The sequence below is a fragment of the Garra rufa genome, chromosome 10, assembly GCF_049309525.1.
Source record: "Garra rufa chromosome 10, GarRuf1.0, whole genome shotgun sequence".
NCBI lineage: Eukaryota > Metazoa > Chordata > Actinopteri > Cypriniformes > Cyprinidae > Garra > Garra rufa.
In genome coordinates this window covers 10,079,920-10,099,419 of record NC_133370.1, presented here as the reverse complement: position 1 = coordinate 10,099,419, position 19,500 = coordinate 10,079,920, and the positions used below count along the sequence as shown (strand labels likewise).

General features: G+C 32.3%; 1 protein-coding gene across 11 annotated transcripts in view; it reads left to right on the top strand.

The window, feature by feature from the left end:
* Positions 1 to 1,243: 1,243 nt before the first annotated feature.
* Positions 1,244 to 19,500, top strand: part of mbnl1 (muscleblind-like splicing regulator 1) — a 49,124-nt gene continuing 30,867 nt past the window's right edge. For all 11 annotated transcript variants that reach the window (XM_073849059.1, XM_073849060.1, XM_073849056.1 and 8 more), the window contains exon 1: positions 1,244 to 1,838. In XM_073849059.1, the coding sequence (XP_073705160.1) occupies positions 1,665 to 1,838 (174 nt within the window). In that variant the 5' untranslated portion in view covers positions 1,244 to 1,664. The remainder of the gene's footprint in view (positions 1,839 to 19,500) is intronic.

The following is a 19,500-nucleotide window of genomic DNA, read 5'->3' as shown; positions in this document are numbered from 1 at the left end:
GACGTGCAAACATGGATGCAGCTATGAAGCCGCTTCAGGGCAGGTGTGTTGTTAGACCCTTTTTACTGGGGCACGTGCCCCAGTGAAAATCTGCTGTGCCCCAGTAAAATCTCAAGTTTGAGTTATAATTTACTTTGATAATCACGAAATAAAGACATTAAACTATATGCAACAACTGAATTGACGCTTCTAAAAGCAACGCAGTTTAATGGAAGACTATGCACGCAGAAATCCATGCCCGTGCGCGTCTGTGTATTTAACGGCAACACGCACGTCGTGCAGCCTTTTGCGCAGAAGTACTTGGTTACACAAGTTTGTATAGGTAATTATGTTGTAAATGCAATTGTCAAGCAGTTTGTGATGCATTTTGGAAACAGGAGATGAGCGCCTGATCTAATGCGCCACCTGGCCCGTTCTCGAAGACTTACTTTTAGTCATTATTTGGGTAGCACACATATTATGAATGCCTTCAGCAGAATTCAAATTAGCCATTTTAAACTAGATTAATATAGATTAATTCCAAGATTTAATCTAGATTAATCTAGATTAAAAAAATTAATCTATGCCCACCCCGATTTATACAAGTTTTTAAACCAGGAAGATTCTTCTTTGCACTATTTCCAAAATTTGTTAGATGCTTATTTGTATTTATATGTTTTTAATTTGTAACTTTTCTTATGTGGTTTATTTGGTTTTATTTTGAGATTTAACATTTTATTATTATTTGTATTTGTGTTTTTTGTTGATTATTTGTGTTATTGTATTTTATTTTTGAGCATTTTTCACACATTCATTTTTGTACACTTATTATTTTTTATTTATATGTTTTTTAATTTTATTTCTGGCCTTTTATAATGTATTATATTTATATAATTTTTTATTATTTAACAATTGTGTGTGTGTGTGTGTATGTTTATATATATATATATATATATATATATATATATATATATATATATATATTTACTATTTTAAATAACATGTATTCCTTTGATCAAAGCTGAATTTTCAGCATCATAAAGGCTGTTTTTCTAAACCTGAAAAAATTCTACTCAGCTCTTTGCAGCTTGATAATAATAAAAAATGTTTTTTGAGCAGCAAATCAGAATACTCTTTCCAAAACTTTTCTAAAATTACATTAAAAATAGGTCAAAAACCCTAAGTTCAGTTAGGTTCAATTTTTGATGCTTTTAGAAATGTCTTACGAAGCTGTTCTTTTTCTGTCTTTCTCTCTGTTGCAGGTGGGTACTGAGTATCGTGCCCTCTCTTGCGTCTGCCGCTGCTTGGACCTGCTTATAGTACCAGCCTCAGCTTTCCTGCCTGCTTGCTGCCCACATCAGTAAAAGGACTGCCCGCACAACCCCACAATCCCTGTGACCACGAACAACCCCTACACAAACAGACAGAGCTGAAGTGGGCACTATTGAATCGGCCAATCAGATTCAAGGATTTTTTGCTTTGGGATCCATTACTGCAATTCAGTTTTTCCTAACAGCAACATTTTGTGTTCTCTTTGCTTTGGCCTGGTGTGCATCCACGAGGAAACAGGAGCTTAATGATCTAAGAAGGAGAGGAACATTCTTAAAAAGGACAAACATAAGCACACCCAAAGCACTTTGGGATTTTAAGGAATTGAAGTTTGCTTGCCGCTAAAGCGTGTTGAGATGGCGATGAACATGGCTCACATGCGGGACACGAAATGGCTGACGCTGGAGGTGTGTCGTGAGTTTCAGCGGGGAACGTGCGCTCGCACCGACGCCGAGTGCAAGTTCGCGCATCCCGCCAAGAGCTGCCAGGTGGAGAACGGCAGAGTCATCGCGTGCTTTGACTCACTGAAGGTAAGAAACACTTCAGGCTCGAACATTACTGAATCTGTCTGATCTTTCTTAATGGAGTATGTCCACTTTTGGTCATATGATTTAATTTTTTTTCATTTTGTTTATTTGCTACATTTTAATTTTAATATTTTCTCACCTTTCAATTAAGACAGGAAAAGATAAGGGGAAATTTTGCAAGCTAGACTAGAAATCTCATCTCTCATCTCATCTCACTTCACTTTTGACATTTTGGTCACATGTTTATTATTTTGTTGTTTTTTATTTTATTTGATTTTCATTGTTCCTATTTTAATATCTATTATTTATAATAATGTATTGTATTTTATTTTATTTTTGATCACTTTTGACATCTTTTTTGACATTTATTATTATTTTTTAATTATATATTTTTATTTTATTTTTCTGACCTTTTATAATTATTTTAACATTTTATTTATTTTTTGTATTTTTATTGATTATTTGCGTAATTGTATTTTATTTTTGAGCATTTTTTACACATGATTTTTTTTTACATTGTATCATTTTCTATTTATTTTATTTTTATTTCTGGCCTTTTGTTATTATATTTTTAACGTTATTATTTTTTATTTATCATTTTTGTTTTATTTTTATTATTTTATTTATATATTATATATGTTTATTTATTCTATATATTAGTTTTATTTTACTTTTGATTATATTTAAAATGATATTTTATATTTTATTTCTGGCATTTTATTATTTTATTTTTAACTTTTTTATTGATTATTTATGTAATTGTATTTTTTTTTTTACATTTATAATTTTTTATTATTTTATATTTATATTTGTATTTCTGGCCTTTTATTATTATTTTATTTTTTACATTTTAATTATTAAATATATTATTATTGTGTATCATTTATATATATATATATATATATATATATATATATATATATAATTTTATTTTTGATTATTTTTAACCTATATTTTTATTTTATTTCTGGCCTTTTGTTATTATTTTATTTTTAACATTTGATTATTTTTATATATTATTATTTTTTTTATCATATATATATATATATGTGTGTGTGTGTATATATATATATATATATATATATATATATATACATATACATATATATATATATATATATATATATATATATATATATATATATATTAGTGGTGGGCCGTTATCGGCTTTAACGTGCTGCGTTAACGTGAGACTCTTATCGGGCGATAAAAAAAATATCGCCGTTAATCTATTCTCAAAGTTCGGTTGGGAGCTGGGTCTAAACTACGCAAGATATGATGACTTTCACCTTGATATTTGAGCGCGGATGACGTATACCTAGTGGATTTGCACTGTAGGGGGCGAGAACGAGTCTTCAACTTCTGTGAAATTACCACATCGAATGAGACGTGCAAACATGGATGCAGTTATGAAGCCGCTTCAGGGCAGGTGCGTTGCTAGACCCTTTTTACTGGGGCACGTGCCCCAGTGAAAATCTGCTGTGCCCCAGTAAAATCTCAAGTTGAGTTATAATTTACTTTGATAATCCCACAATAAAGACATTAAACTATATGCAACAACTGAATTGATGCTTCTAAAAGCAACGCACTTTAATGGAAGACTATGCACGCAGATAGGCTATCCATGCCCATACACAGACGTGCACGTCGTGCAGCCTTTTGCGCAGAAGTACTTGGTTACACAAGTTTGTATAGGTAATTATGTTGTAAATGCAATTGTCAAGCAGATTGTGATGCATTTTGGAAACAGGAGATGAGCGCCTGGTCTAATGCGCCACCTGGCCCGTTCTCGAAGACTTACTTTTAGTCATTATTTGGGTAGCACACATATTCTGAAAATGCCTTCAGCCGAATTCAAATTAGCCATTTTAATCTAGATTAATCTAGATTAATTCCAAGATTTAATCTAGATTAATCTAGATTAATAAAATGAATCTATGCCCACCCCTAATATATATATACAAAGATGTTCCAAGCCAGACTAATACTCTTATTGCCCAATGCAAATATTCAGCCTTATTCATTCATTTATTAATTTTTTTTACCAGCTTCTACTAGTTTACTCATTTTACTAGTCAAATAGCACTTTTACGAGCATGAAAATAAGCAAGATTAGTTTCCATATTATCTGGATATATGAATGGCTCAGTGTTTTACCTCAGAATGACACAGCTGAGCCTTAAGCCATTAATTTCTTCTTCCTACTTACTTTGGATGCCAACATGAGCATTCCACACACTATATAAAAAGGTAAATCAACTGCACTGTAAAGCGCAGGGACCTTTATATGGGAACTTCTTTTACAGGCGTAGTAGTCTAGACCATAATACTTCCAGGAGGACCCATCACCATGGAAACACACCAGCATTGTTGTCATGATTGTTATTGAAACCGTGATGATCACTGTTACAAAAAGAACAAGCCTTGATCTTTAAATGTTTTGCAGAGAGAAGTTCCTGCAAACTCTTGAAGTTGCAAAACTTTGCGACAAATGTTCAAATCCAGGTCTCACTCAGAAGAAGACTAAACATAAACTGATTATTCTGTACTTTGCTGCCTTGTAATAACACACTGAATCTCTTATGTTTGGACAAGACAGTCTGAGGTCTCTGCTCATTTCTGCAGTTTTGGTTCAGTTCCTCATTCGGTCAAGTCAAAGACACACTCACTATTCTGAAACCACTAGAACCCGAGCCTGGATGAGTAAGAGGACTCTCAAAACTGAATGTTTTGACGATTTTGGCGTCCACGATAATGGTTTTCAGTTAATGTTAATAATTATATGGCTGTATTGTATTTTTAAACCCTTTGGCTATTCAGCACAAAGCCACTGGTACTAGTAAAAATCCTAGAAATATGAGAAATATACACAGAGAGAGGCCGCTCGCAAAAGCTAATGCACGTTTCTGTCATTCCCGTTTCCCGTCCTGAGGTCTGAATGGAGTATTTGCTCTCCAGATCCAAATCCTTTATGATGAACAGGCTGATACCAGCCAGTAACTCCACAGAGATCTGATCCTCCTCTATGAGCTCTCTGCTTTTCCCTCTAATAACACCAAAAATCACATCCATCAGTGCAGACCCCGAGACTGGCCCTCTAAGAAAGTCTGAGTCAACAAAGACAGAGAGGTCTGTAATGCCTAGCAGAAGAAACTAGGGTTTTGCACAACTTTATATTGCATCCAATTATTGGTGTTTATAGAAGAAAAACATTATTGTTAAAAAAAATAATATATATATTTTATAATATTATATATTATAATATATATATTATAATAAAAATTATAAAAGACAATTCTTTATATATGCAAACCTATAACCGATATGTTGGCTGATAAATCTAAATGCAATTTTTTTTATATAATTATTTACAGCCAATTCCTTTGTATCACCACTACTCACATTTAAAAAAAAAACATTTTTAATTAATCAACCGATAACTGTCAATACCAATAACCGATAATTCTTTATACATGAAAGCCGATAACCGGTATGTTGGTCGATAAATCTGAATGCAAATTTTTATATAATTTTTAGGAGCCAATTTTCTTGCATCACCACTATTCACATTTTCTTCAAATAAACAAATAAATACAATGAATTAACCGATAACCAATAATTCTGATTATAACCAATATAACAAATAAATTAACAAATAAATTACCGTTAACCGATAATTCCGTTAATACATTCTGATTTTTTAGAGACCAGTTCCCTTACATCACCACAAATCACATTTTCTTTAGAAAAAAAAACAAATAAATAATTACATTGACAGATAACCGATAATTCTGATTATAACCCATATAACAAATAAATTAACCGATAACCGATAATTCCTGTAATAAATAAAAAAATTTTAGGAGCCAGTTCCCTTACATGACCACGAGTCACATTTTCTTCAGAAAAAAAAAAACAAATAATTACATTAACAGATAACCGAAAATTCTGATTATAACCGATATAACAAATAAATGAATTAATTAACCGATAACCAATGATTCTTTAAATATGAAAGCTGATAACTGATATGTTGGCTGACAAATCAAAATCCACATTTTTATATAATTTTTAAGATCCAGTTCCCTTGCATCTCCACTACTCACTACTCAAAAAAAAAAAAAAAAAATAATCCGCCAAAGCACGCCTTTCCCCGTTAATCCACATAATCTGACATATCATTCATGTCAGTAGCACAAATGAGGATAGTTTTAAAAATGCAGCGCATGAGCAATAATAATAGTGATCTGTCTTAGCAAGCATGACTAAAGGGTTTTTCCAGTTTACGCCTTATGCTTTGATAAATGAATTATGGCCTATGTCACATCTGTCCAGAATGAGCTTCTATGAAGTTCTCCTAATCCATTACTTTGCTTCATGTCGTCCAGTGTTTGGCTTAGTGTGGAGCTACTAAATTATTCATATAACTAAATATCTTTAAATATTAAAAAGACCACATGTGCTGAATTATTAAAATGTTTACATTTGCTGAAATATTAAAAACGTCAGTTATGAGTTTATTAGGTGCTAATTTGTGTCGCCAGGACTTTGCAAACAGCTCCACGTACTGTAAGTGTGTGAGTGTGTGTGAATGTAAGTGTGTGTGTGTGAGTGTGTGAGAGAGTGTGTGTGTATGACCACTTCCTTCCAGAGCAGTAGGGAATGCCACTTTGTAATTTTCCATCTATTTTTACACGGCAGGAGAAAAGCAAATACACACACACAGACACACACTGGCAGGGGGGGTTCAAGCTAAATCTCATGTCTGCTGGGAAACCTTGGCAATGTTTCAGGTGTTCCCCTCCACAGACACACACTCACTCGCATATACATACACACACAGACATCTGTTTATATTGGACACATGCAGTAGTTGAGACACTTTTGAAAAATATACAGCATATACAAAAACCTACTATAGGTTTTTTGAACATTACCATAAAAGTGATACCATTTATTTTTATGGTTTTCAAATAGTATGTAAATAGCACAGTAAAGGATTATATTATATTGGATTATATTACCAGTCAAAAGTTTTTTGTCAAAAAGATTTTTATTGTTTTTTAAAGAAGTCTGCATTTTGTTGATCCAAAGTACAGCAAAAACAGTAAATTTTGAAATATTTTTACTATTTAAATTATTTTTACTATTTGATCACAGAAATAAATTACATTATTTTAAATCAAAATTTTACTGTTTTTGCTGTACTTTGGATCAAATAAATGCAGGCTTGGTGAGCAGAAGAGACTTATGTAAAAAAAAATTTAATAAAAATCTGAAACATCTTAGTGTTCAAAAACTTTTGACTGGTATATTATATTATATTATATTATATTTTATACTGTTTAAAAGTTTAGAGTCAGTAAGATTCTTTTAATGTTTTTTACATTTATTAAATTAAAAAGTACATTAAATTATTATTAGTACATTAAATTATTATAGTACTGAATTATTATTACAATTTAAAATAACTGTTTTCAATTTTAATATATATGAAAATGTAATTTATTGCTGTGATACAAAGCAAAATTTTCACCATTACCCCATTACATGATCCTTCAGAAATTATTCTAATATGCTGATTTTCTGCTCAAGAAATATTTATTTTTATAACAGCTGAATACTTATGCATAATATTTGTTTTAAACCGTGACACATTTTTTTCAGGAATCTAATAAATAGAAAACAGTGTTTATTTAAAAATAAAACTCTTTTGTAACATTTTAAATGTATTAACTGTCACTTTTGATCAATTTAAAGCTTTCTGGCTGATCACAAATGTTTGAATAGAAGTGTATTTACTTTTATTTTTTAGTATTTTCTTGTACAATATTATTTTATATTAAAATATAGCTATTATTCTTATTTAATTTATTCTATAAAATATATAATATATATTTTATATCACAGTATTAGTGTACATAATGTTTTTTTTTTTTTAAAGCTTAATTTAATTAAATATTTTAAACATTATTTTGTTGACCTTTTGTTTGGAATCGAATAAATGCCAACTAAAGGGCAAGGTAATTTGTTACAATTAATAATATATACCGTCATGCCGCACAGCTCTCGTAGAGCAACAATTCAGTTTTCCCAAGGAGGAAGAGTGAAAAACAGATGAACTATGAACACGTGTTTTGCGTCAGACGACTCGAGTCGTATGAGAAGATCTACTGTGTATAAATGCCAGTGAGAGTCGTGAATCTAGCGCAGGCCTCGTGTTCGTGTGTGTTTGAGAGAGAAAGAGAGGTAAAGATCTAAAGAAATTGTTTCAGTGCAGATGTGGACAGAAGAACATTGTCTAGTGTGTTTGTGTGTGTGTGTGTGTGTGTGTGTGTGTGTGTGTGTGTGTGTGTGTGTGTGTGTGTGTGTGTGTGTGTGTGTGTGTGTGTGTGTGTGTAACAGCACTTTTGGCCATGTTGAATCGTGCTGGCTGGATGAAAAGCACACTGTGAGGCTGCTGACGCTGACTGCCATGGGCCAAAGTCCAGACACACACACACACACACACACACACACACACACACACACACTGCTCAGCTTTATCTATCATCCCTCTATCTGACAGAATGATAGATCTGTTATCTCTGCCTGTGTAAATAATGCCAGACTGACAAAGAGAGAGAGAGAATGTGACAACAAATGAACTAAATAAAACCGACAGAAAATAACAGTGGTTTTCAGAGAGACAAAAAAAGAAAGAGAGGAACAGCCATGAATTCGGTGTTGTTTTACACTTTTTTTGCTCCGAGCGAAATGGAAGATCATAGAGTGGAAAAGTGGCTTGTGAGCGAAGCTGACGTGGGTGAGAGATGTTTGAGCCGGCTGGCCAGTTTCCTCATCTCTAATAAGAAACAGACCAGCCATATGGCTCACAGAGCCAAGATGGCCACTGCATAGGTTTTGGCGGGAACAGCAAGTTCAAAACCGACCAAATACACTCTTAAAAAAAAAAGGTGCTTCAAGCGATGCCATAGAAGAACCATTTTTGCTTCCACAAAGAACCATTCAATCAAAGGTTCTTTAAAGAACCATTTCTTACCTTTTTATAATCAGAAGAACCTTGTTTGCCACAAAGAACCTTTTGTGAAACAGAAGATTTAGACAAAAGATTTAGACAAAAAAGGTTCTTCTATGGCATCGTGAAACACCTTTATTTTTAAGAGTGTAGGTGAATCTTTATCTTTTATAAACTCGCAATTCTGAGAAAATAAAGTGTCATTTTGAGATATAAACTCACAATTTTGACTTTTTTTCTCAGAAATTCTGAGAAATGAAGTTGCGATTTTGAGAATTAAAGTCAGAATTTCTAATTATAAACTTGAAATTGTGACTTAATTTTTCAGAATTGCGAGTTTATATCTCGCAATTCTAAGAAATTAAGTCAGTATTGCATGATATAAACTTGCAATTCAGAGAAATAAAGTTGCAATTTTAAGAAGTAAAGTAAGAATTTTGAGATATACTCACAATTGTGACTATTTTTCTTAGAATTGCAAGTTTATATTTAAAAAAATATTTTACTTTTTTCTCAGAATTGCGAGATATAAACTCGCAAATCTGAATTTTTTTTTAAATGAAGTCAGAATTGCCTGATATAAACTTTCAATTTTGAGAAATAAAGTCAGAATCTCTCACAATTATGACTTTTTTCTTAGACTTGTGAGATATAAACTCACAATTGTGACTTTTTTTCTCAGAAATTCTGAGAAATGAAGTTGCGATTTTGAGAATAAAAGTCAGAATTTCTAATTATAAACTTGAAATTGTGACTTAATTTTTTCAGAATTGCGAGTTTATATCTCGCAATTCTAAGAAATGAAGTCAGTATTGCATGATATAAGCTTGCAATTCAGAGAAATAAAGTTGCAATTTTAAGAAATAAAATCTGAATTTTGAGATATACTCACAATTGTGACTTTTTTTCTTAGAACTGCAAGTTTACATCTCCCAATTGTGACTTTTTTTCTCAGAATTGTGAGAAATAAACTCGCAAATCTGATTTTTTTTAAATGAAGTCAGTATTGCATGATATAAACTTGCAGTTCAGAGAAATAAAGTTGTAATTTTAAGAAATAAAATCTGAATTTTGAGATATACTCACAATTGTGACTTTTTTTCTTAGAATTGCAAGTTAAATCCCCCAATTGTGACTTTTTTCTCAGAATTGCGAGATATAAATTTAGCAAATCTGAATATTTTTTAAATTAACCTTTATCCATGAAAACATTTGACTCTACGTAAATGTCCCTTACTTGTGTGCAAGGCATTGGTGTTTGTAACTTTAAGTGAAAAAATGCTTTTGTCTCATTAGAATGGTCATGTTTAATGTTATAGTTACCATTGGGAGCTCATTTTAAACCACTTTTTATAAGAGGGTTCTTTTAAAAAACGTAAAAAAATCGATTTATGCAAGTTAAATCTGTTTCATCTGGTATTTTTATGTATGTCACTGCGTTATGAGGTCAGCTCGCAGCTTAACGATTTGAGCAGACCGTGGATGGCCTTCTTTTAGATGGTATAATTAGAACAGGTATCACATGACCAGGCATCTAAAGCACACTGGCGCAGACACACATACTCATCCAGAAACACAACACAAATAAGTATCTATGCTTTCAACAGGCCATTTGCATATCATGCAAATCATTTGACTGAATATAGTCAAATATGCTTTCCCTTCCCAGCAGCCCTCATTGGTTCCAATCAGACGAGACAGAGGTGAAGTTGAGATCAACCAGTAGTAGGGAGGATCAACACTCCTCTTTAACGCTTATCTCTCCATTTTGGCATGAGTTAGTGCAATTATGCAACACACCAGAGGGATCTTCCCAGTTTAATGGTGCTGTTTGCTGGTAACGAACGCTCCTTTGACCTTGTTTAGTCACACGGAACAAATCAGAATGCTAAATGAGATGTTCAAAGCCGATGTAAAATAGGCGAGATTTGTACGCCTGCAAACGCACTTCAGTTGAACTCTTTTATTTATTTAGCTACCGATTACGTTTAGTCTAATGAACCAAATTAGCAGCATATTTATTTATTTTTTGTGATCATTAGCATTAATAAATCTAACTAATTTAGCCTGCAGCTAACTATGGAATCCCGTTTATGCCACTGAATAAAAAATATGAAAGTGACTGACTTAATTTCTTAGAATTGCAACTTTTTATCTGACAATTCTGACTTTTTTCTCACAATTGCGAGTTAACACCTCGCAGTTCTGACTTTTCTGAAACTTTTCACTTGAGAAATGATGAATTGCGAGTTAACACCTCGCAGTTCTGACTTTTCTGAAACTTTTCACTTGAGAAATGATGAAGTCAGAATTACGTGAACGTCATAATTTTAAGATAAAAACTTGTAATTGTGACTTTTATATCTTTCAGTTGGGACTTTTTTAAGCAATAAAGTTGCAATTTTGAGAAATAAAGTCAGAATTTCGAAATATAAACTTGAAATTGTGACCTTTTTTCTCAGAATTGCAAGTTTATATCTCGCAATTGGGACAGTTTTTCTTACAATTCTAAGATATATAAACAAGAGATATAAACATGCAATTTTGAGAAATAAGTCACAATTTCAAGATATACTTACAATTGGGACTTTTTTCTCAGAATTGTGAGATACAAACTTGCAATTCTGAGAGATTAAATAAGAATTATGAGATATAAACTCGCAATTCTGAGAAATGAAGTTGCAATTTTGAGAAATGAAGTTGCAATTTTGAGAAATAAAGTCAAAATTTCGAATTATAAACTTCAAATTGTGACTTTTTTCAGAATTACAAGTTGATATCTCGCAATTGGGAAATGTTTTCTCAGAATTCTGAGATATAAACTCACAATTTTGAGTAAAACATCACAATTGCAAGTTTATATCTTATTAAATCAGCATTATAGGATATAAACTCACAATTCTGAGAAGTGAAGTCAGTATTGCATGATATAAACTTTCAATTCTGAGAAATAAAGTTGCAATTTTGAGAAATAAAGTCAGAATTTTGAGATATGAACTCACAATTGTGACGTTTTCTTAGAATTGCAAGTTTACATCTCACAATTGTGAATTTTTCCTCAGACTTGTGAGATATAAACTTGCAATTGCAAGTTCTAAAGTCAGAATTGTGAAATATAAATTAGGAAATCTGAATATTTTTTAAATTAAGTCAGAATTGCATGATATAAACTTGCAATTTTGAGAAATAAAGTCAGAATTTTAAGATATAAACTCACAAATGGGAGTTATAAAGTCAGAATTGCAAGATAAAAACTTGCAAATCTGACTTTTTTTCTCAGAATATCGAGAGATTATATTTTATATTTTCTTTTTTTTCTTATTATAGGGTCAGAATTGTGAGATATAAATGTGCAATTCTGAGAACATGTCTTTTTTTTCCCTCAAAATGGGACTTTATAACTCACAATTGCCAGATTATATCTCACAATTCTAGAAAAAGTCAGAATTGTGTCAAAAAAATCATAAGTGCTAGATATAAACTCGCATTTGTGAGAAAAAAGTCAAGAGTTGCAAGTTTTTATCTCACTATTCTGACTTTATTTCTTGCAATTGTGAGTTTATATCATGCAGTTAATATTAACCATTATATAATGTAACATTTTTCATGTTTTAAGTAAAAAATAACATTATTCTGGATAAAACGATACATACTGTACATCACCTCATAATTATGACTCTAGGAAAATATATAGCTGCTGAGTATTCTTATTTGCTCATTAACTTTAAAGAATTTAATACTTTTATTCAGCATGGATGCATCAGTTTGATCAAAATGGCAGTAAACTTAAAATGTTGCCAAAGATATCTACTTCCAATAAATATCAAAGAATCAAGAAATATTAAGCAGCAAACTGTTCTCTCCATTGACATTAAGAAGAAATCAGCATATAAGAATTTTTTTTATGTCTAATTGTGTAATTTTGTGCTAGTAGCATCCCAACACTTGGTAAAACAGTGATCCTTTTCAAACTGTTTTTTTGAACATTTCCCCATCTGCAACAGTCAGACAGATACTCCCGCCCCAAACTCACATCATTGGTTGAGCTCGTATTTCTGTGGAGATTCAAAAAAACACACTTAAGCTTTAAACCTGAACCTATTTAGCTGTAAGGACTTTTCAGGTTTGCCTTAGCATTCATCCATCAAGCATGAACCTGCCCTGCCCTTCACTACTGGTCCTCGTCCAAGGAAAAGACAAACAGATCAAGGTATAGCATGAGGACATCAGACGAATAACATTTCAAAGGCTAGATGCTGAGAAGAGATCTTGTTCAGGATTTGTTTTCAGCGGCGAGGTGTGGAAGCCTGAATCAGTCAGTGATGTTGCTTGACATTAGCACGTGACTTTATGACATTACAGACATTTTTTGATATAAAGCTGATGTTAATTGCCTTTTAAGTGCTTTGCATTATAATGCATGACTTTAGCTTTAAAACAACAGTCAGGAAATCCATTAGCAAAGACTTCTGACAACTAATGGACTTGGCAGCAAATGACTTAATCTGGATTTTCTTGACTGAAGATGCCAAATGGCAACTCATTCAGCGTTTTTTCTTAGATGGTTTTATACTTTTTTTTTTCTTTAAATGAAGGCAGATGTGATTATATAGCTGAGACACATGGCTAAATGTTCCCGTTTTTTCTCTTTTTTAATCGACCAAACGCCTATGATTATTTCAGTATACGTTTAATATGTTCTCTCCCACAAGCTTGATACACCTAGAGAAGAAAATGACAAACAACGCCTCTTTAATATCTTAATTGTTTCACTTACAATGGTAATGTCTTATTTTGAATAAATAATGGCTGCCAGCATTTCTGTGCAATTACTTTCTAGGTTAACTGGACTATGTTAAAAGAGCTTGTTGAGTCTGAGCTATTGTTTAGTAGAGCTAGGTCTAAAAACATGTTAAAATTGCTTTTTGTACTTGAAATAAATTATAAAATAAAATTAAATACATATAATATAAAATTAAATAAATAAGATAATTCTTATTAAATTAAATAATAGTAATTAAATATAAAAAATAATTAATTTAATTTAATTTAATTTAATTTGATTTGAAATGTTGCCCTGGCAACTAACTGAAATTTATGTTGAAATAAAATAATAAAATATTATATTAAATTAATAATAAAATTACTAAAACTAAAATTGAAATAAAAATAAAATAACATATTACATGAAAAAAATAAAAACTTTTTAAATGAGAATGATAAATGGTAATTTTCAGTTAAAATAATACAATTACTAAAAGTCAATTTAACCAAAAATACATTTAAAAATAATATATTTAATTTAATTAATTTTTTTTTTTTTTATTTAATTGGAAATTGGAAATTTGGAAATAATCAAATAAAATATTATATATAAAAAAATAAATAAATAATCAAATAAAAAATAAATTAAAAAGTCAAATTTATGTTGAAATACATAAATTGAAATAAAAATAAAATAAAATATTACTTGAAAAAAAAATTACTGAAACTCAATACAGTTACAAAAATTGAAACAAAAATAAATTAAAACTATACAGAAATGGAAAACGAAAAAAGACACAACAAAATTTCTAAAACTTCAAGTAAAATTAAAATGAACTAAAAATATAAAAATTGAAGGCAATACAACATATGAAAAAATGCTATAATAGTACATAAATAATACAAAAATAATAGTGTAATTTATTCACAAATTATCTGAGCTTTGTTTTTACATTTTTCTAACTTTGTGTCAAATCCTTGTACTTTATTATTTGCTAAAATTAGTTTCTTTTGTTTTTTCCCAAGTAACTTTGAGAAAACTTGATACTGAAACATAATTCAGAAGTCCCGAGCTAAGAGTGAGCGATCGCTAAGCAATAAAAGTTCTCCTCTGGGCTTTCTTCCAGGTCAACATTCAATAATAAATTGCTGTTCTTGTCTTGTTTTGGACTGTTTAGTTAGTGTGGAACTTTCTTAAGGGAGTTTGTAGCCTGAGATCCAAATACCATCATCCGCCTGTTTATAAGAGCTGATCTTCTCTGTCTGAAGACCTCAGCGCTCTGGAATACGGCTCCCAGCACTCGGCCAAACTCAGCCAGCTTCTACAGAAGTCATCATGGCGGCCGCGTCAATCTCGTGTTGCACGCACTCACAACTTTTAAAGCTCACGTCATTTCTGACCCCGTATCAACTCGTGTGTGTGTGTGTGTGTGTGTGTGTGTGTGTGTGTGTGTGTGTGCGCGCTCTCTGTCTGTATATGGCTATTTTTGACACCAAGCTTACATTCCAAAGTCTGAGAGTCTGAGAGTCTTTTGGTTGTGTGTGACTAGCTCTGTTTACATTTTGTTAGGTAATGGCAAACACTCTTGTCAGGGTTTTACTACACTAAATACCTATTAAAACCAAAGCTAAACATTATTCTGCTACTGAACTTTAAAGTCACTTTAATATATGGCTCTAGCTGTTAGATTATTCAGTCATAAAGTTAATGGTAACACTTTACAATAAGGTTCATTAGTTAAACATTAGTTAATGTATTAACTAACATGAACTAACCATGAGCAATACATTTGTTAATGTATTTACTAATCTTTATTAACGTTAGTTAACGGAAATACAGTTGTTCATTGTTTGTTCATGTTAGTTCACACTGCATTAACTAATGTTAACAAAATTTTAATAATGCATTAGTAAATGTTGAAATTAACATTAACAAAGATTAATAAATGCTGTATAAGTCCAGTTCATTATTAGTTCATGTTAACTAATATGGTTAACTAATGTTAACTAATGAACCTTATTGTAAAGTGTTACCAAGTTAATGAGTTAATCTCTTTAATATCTCAATTGTAAGCAAACTGAATTAATATAGCCTTTTCTTGAGTTGGTGTTTGATAAGAGATAGAAATTAAGTCTCAAACCGGCTCAGATATGCCAAGATACCAAAGTCTGAGGTTTCAACATCAACTCAAATATTTCTTATCAGCTTCTTACAGAATCTAATTAAATGGACTGCTATAAAAACTCTCTCACTGCGTCTCATTTCTTTCTTTTTTTTCTGCAAAAGAATTTTGAGAGAAACATCTGACAAATTTGCAAAAATGAAACTGATAGATAGACAGAAAGAATGATAGATCGTTCTTTCTATCTGTCATTCTATCGTATCTATCATTCTGTCTATTTGTCATTCTTTCTGTTCTATCGTTCTATCTACCCTTTTTATCATTATCTCTGGTTCTTTCTGTTCTATCTATCATCTATCTATCTATCTATCGTTCTATCGTTCTGTTTATTGTTCTTTCTGTCGTTCTATCTATCGTTCTTTATATTGTTCTATCATTTTTTCTGTCATTCTTTCTAACGTTTTATCTATCTATTGTTCTATTTTTCTATCTCATTCTTTCTATCTTTCTGTCATTCTATCTATCTATCTATTGTTCTGTCGTTCTATTGTTCTGTTTATTGTTCTATCTATCTATCTATCTATCTATCTATCATTCTTTCTGCTGTTCTATCTTTCTGTCATCTTATCTATCTATCATCTATCTACCTATCGATCTATCTATCTATCTATCTATCTATCGTTCTATCTATCGTTCTATTGTTCTTTTGTTCTCTGTCATTCTATCTATCGTTCTTTCTATTGTTCTTTCATTTTTCTATCGTTTTATCTATATATTGTTCTATTGTTCTATCTATCTGTCATTCTTTCTATCGTTCTAGTTGTCATTCTTTCTATCTATCTCTCCATCATTCTATCTATTGTTCTTTCTATTGTTCTATCGTTTTATCTATCATTCTAATGTTCTGTCTATCACTATATGTGACCCTGGACCACAAAACCAGTCTTAAGTCGCTGGGGTATATTTGTAGCAATAGCCAAAAATACATGGTATGGGTCAAAATTATTGATTTTTCTTTTATGCCAAAAATCATTAGGAAATTAAGTAAAGATCATGTTCCATGAAGATTTTTTGTAAAATTCCTACTGTAAATATATCAAAATGTAAGTTTTGATTAGTAATATGCATTGTTAAGAACTTAATTTGGACAACTTAGAGGTGATTTTCTCAGTATTTAGATTTTTTTGCACCCTCAGATTCCAGATTTTCAAAAAGTTGTATCTATCTATCTATCTATCTATCTATCTATCTATCTATCTATCTATCTATCTATCTATCTATCTATCTATCTATCTATCTATCTATCTATCTATCTATCTATCTATCTATCTATCTATCTATCTATCAAGCCTTCTAGCATTCTATTTATCATTCTGTCATTCTATTTATCATGCTATCAGTCTGTCTGTCATTCTATCATTTTAGCTATCGTACATTTTAACTGTCATTCAGTGAAGTATACAATGAATGGATGGATAGATAGATTACTCAGTGGTCCTGTGTGAGTGTAGTAACATTCAACAAATGTGATCCACCTCAACACACTCAACGAGCACTAGAGAAAGGGACTGGACCAGTCTCACCATGTATGGAGACAGAGCAGCGAATGCCCCACAGCAGCCCAGCCACTGTTAGTAACACGCTCATGGAATGTACACTCAGAAAACATAGACACACTGGGCATTCATTAGAGAATAAATGTCTGTTTGAAAGCATAAACATGAGCGCAGTAAATCCACAGAGGACGTTTTCATTCCTGGATCACGCCATAGAAACAAGCCAGCACTGGGATCTAACACACACACAGACACAGAGACACAGAGACACAGAGAGCATGAACCCGACCAGCAGACCGAGAAAACTGTTTATCTGACATACTGTCTCAGTGTGCCATAACAAAATCACTTAATTCCTGCTCCCTCCCTCCCTTCCTCTCTCTCTCACTCATTTTTTTTTTTTTTTTTGTATTAGTTAAATATTTACTCTGAAAAAGTACCATAGCACTACTTTTATGTGACAGGCACCAGTGCATTACTTTTTATGTTTTTTGTTTTTCTCTACTGCAATGCACTCTGGGAGTCATGTGCACTGGAGAACATGCACATGATTTTTAAACCCAAATTGGCTCCTGAAAGAGTAAGATAGCCTGCTTATCAGGAACAGACTGACCCTGGCCTACTTCAATGTGTGTGTGTGTGTGTGTGTGTGTGTGTGTGTGTGTGTGTGTGTGTGTGTGTGTGTGCACCTGGTATTCATCACGTTGTGGGGACCAAATGTCCCCACAAGGATAGGAATACCAGTAGATTTTGACCTTGTGGGGACATTTCTCAGGTCCCCATGAGGAAACAGGCTTATAAATCATGCACAATGAGTTTTTTTGATGAAGTAAAAGTATGCACAATCTCCTGTGAGGGCTAGGTTTAGGTGTAGGGTAGGTGTAGGGCGATAGAAAGTACGGTTTGTACAGTATAAAAACCATTACGCCTATGCAATGTCCCCATAAAACATGTAAACCCAACATGTGTGTGTGTGTGTGTGTGTGTGTGTGTGTGTGTGTGTGTGTGTGTGTGTTGGTCTTCCAACCTGTGTCGCTGTGACAGAGCGATTTCATCTCTGCGTGACTCAGCTTCTAGTGAACTCTGGGAGTGGACCCTGCACTTCCTGTAGAGCTGAACGGGCTGAGTCATCAAAGCTCTGACTGACAGGAAATGCATCATCATCTCGACGCATCAATCTTTAAGAGGGAGGGGCCACCGAACTGCATTATTCATTAGCGCGGTGTCCATAACACAGGCAGTACACGTGATGCGCTTCATCTCTAGAGATTAAAATTGTTGTCATTTGACATAACCAGACAGAATTATGTTTGTGAGCATTTTATGTGCATTATAGGTGAAATGCATATAACTACGGACATTTTTGAGGCTGTGCGTGTGTGTTTGTTTCAAACACACTCTCATAAGCGATGGTACAGATGTGACTAGCCCTCCACAGACTGTTTGCTCAAACCTCGTGTCTGTCGTGGTCATGGTATCCTAGCAACAGAGCCCTCCATCTAAGCCCAGCTCATTCTGATGTGTATTTATGAAAAAAAGATCGAAAACACACTGAATTCAATTATCAAAGGCCTGGAATAATGATGAAAGACAGAGAAAAACAGTCAGTTTTTTGGGTCTGTTTTTGCCTCAAACGGCTGATTATACAGCTCTTGATTTTGATTGGTCATTCGCTGCATTCTGCAGTAAATGTTTTTATATAATGTTTGTTGTATTTGAGTAATTTTTTCACGTTTTTTTTGTCTCATATCACATAGCTGTACAAAATCATTTCAAATCAATATTTGACTTGTTTTTTTGCTAAGAAGACACAGGATAATATAAAGTCAGCTGGTCATTATCCCAAAATAAACCCCTTCGGGGTGAAACAAGATCCCTGCGGTAGTTTATTTTGTGGTAATGACCGACGGACTGCACTTGTCTCTTAGGAGCTATGATTGAAATGCAATACTGTTTACTGCATACTTAGCGGTTTATACTGCCTAATATCTGTTAATACGACATACTATTAAAATAGTTGGTGAAATTGTACACGGTATGCAACAATAAACAATACAAATATTAATATGATTCTCAATATGACCTCACTTTGTTGCAAGTGAAAAAAAAAAGATCATATAGGAAATAAATAGTAGTTTATTTTACATTTTAGTGCAAATTGTGTAAAATCTGTTAGCTTTTGGCAATCTGATCAAAGAATCTTA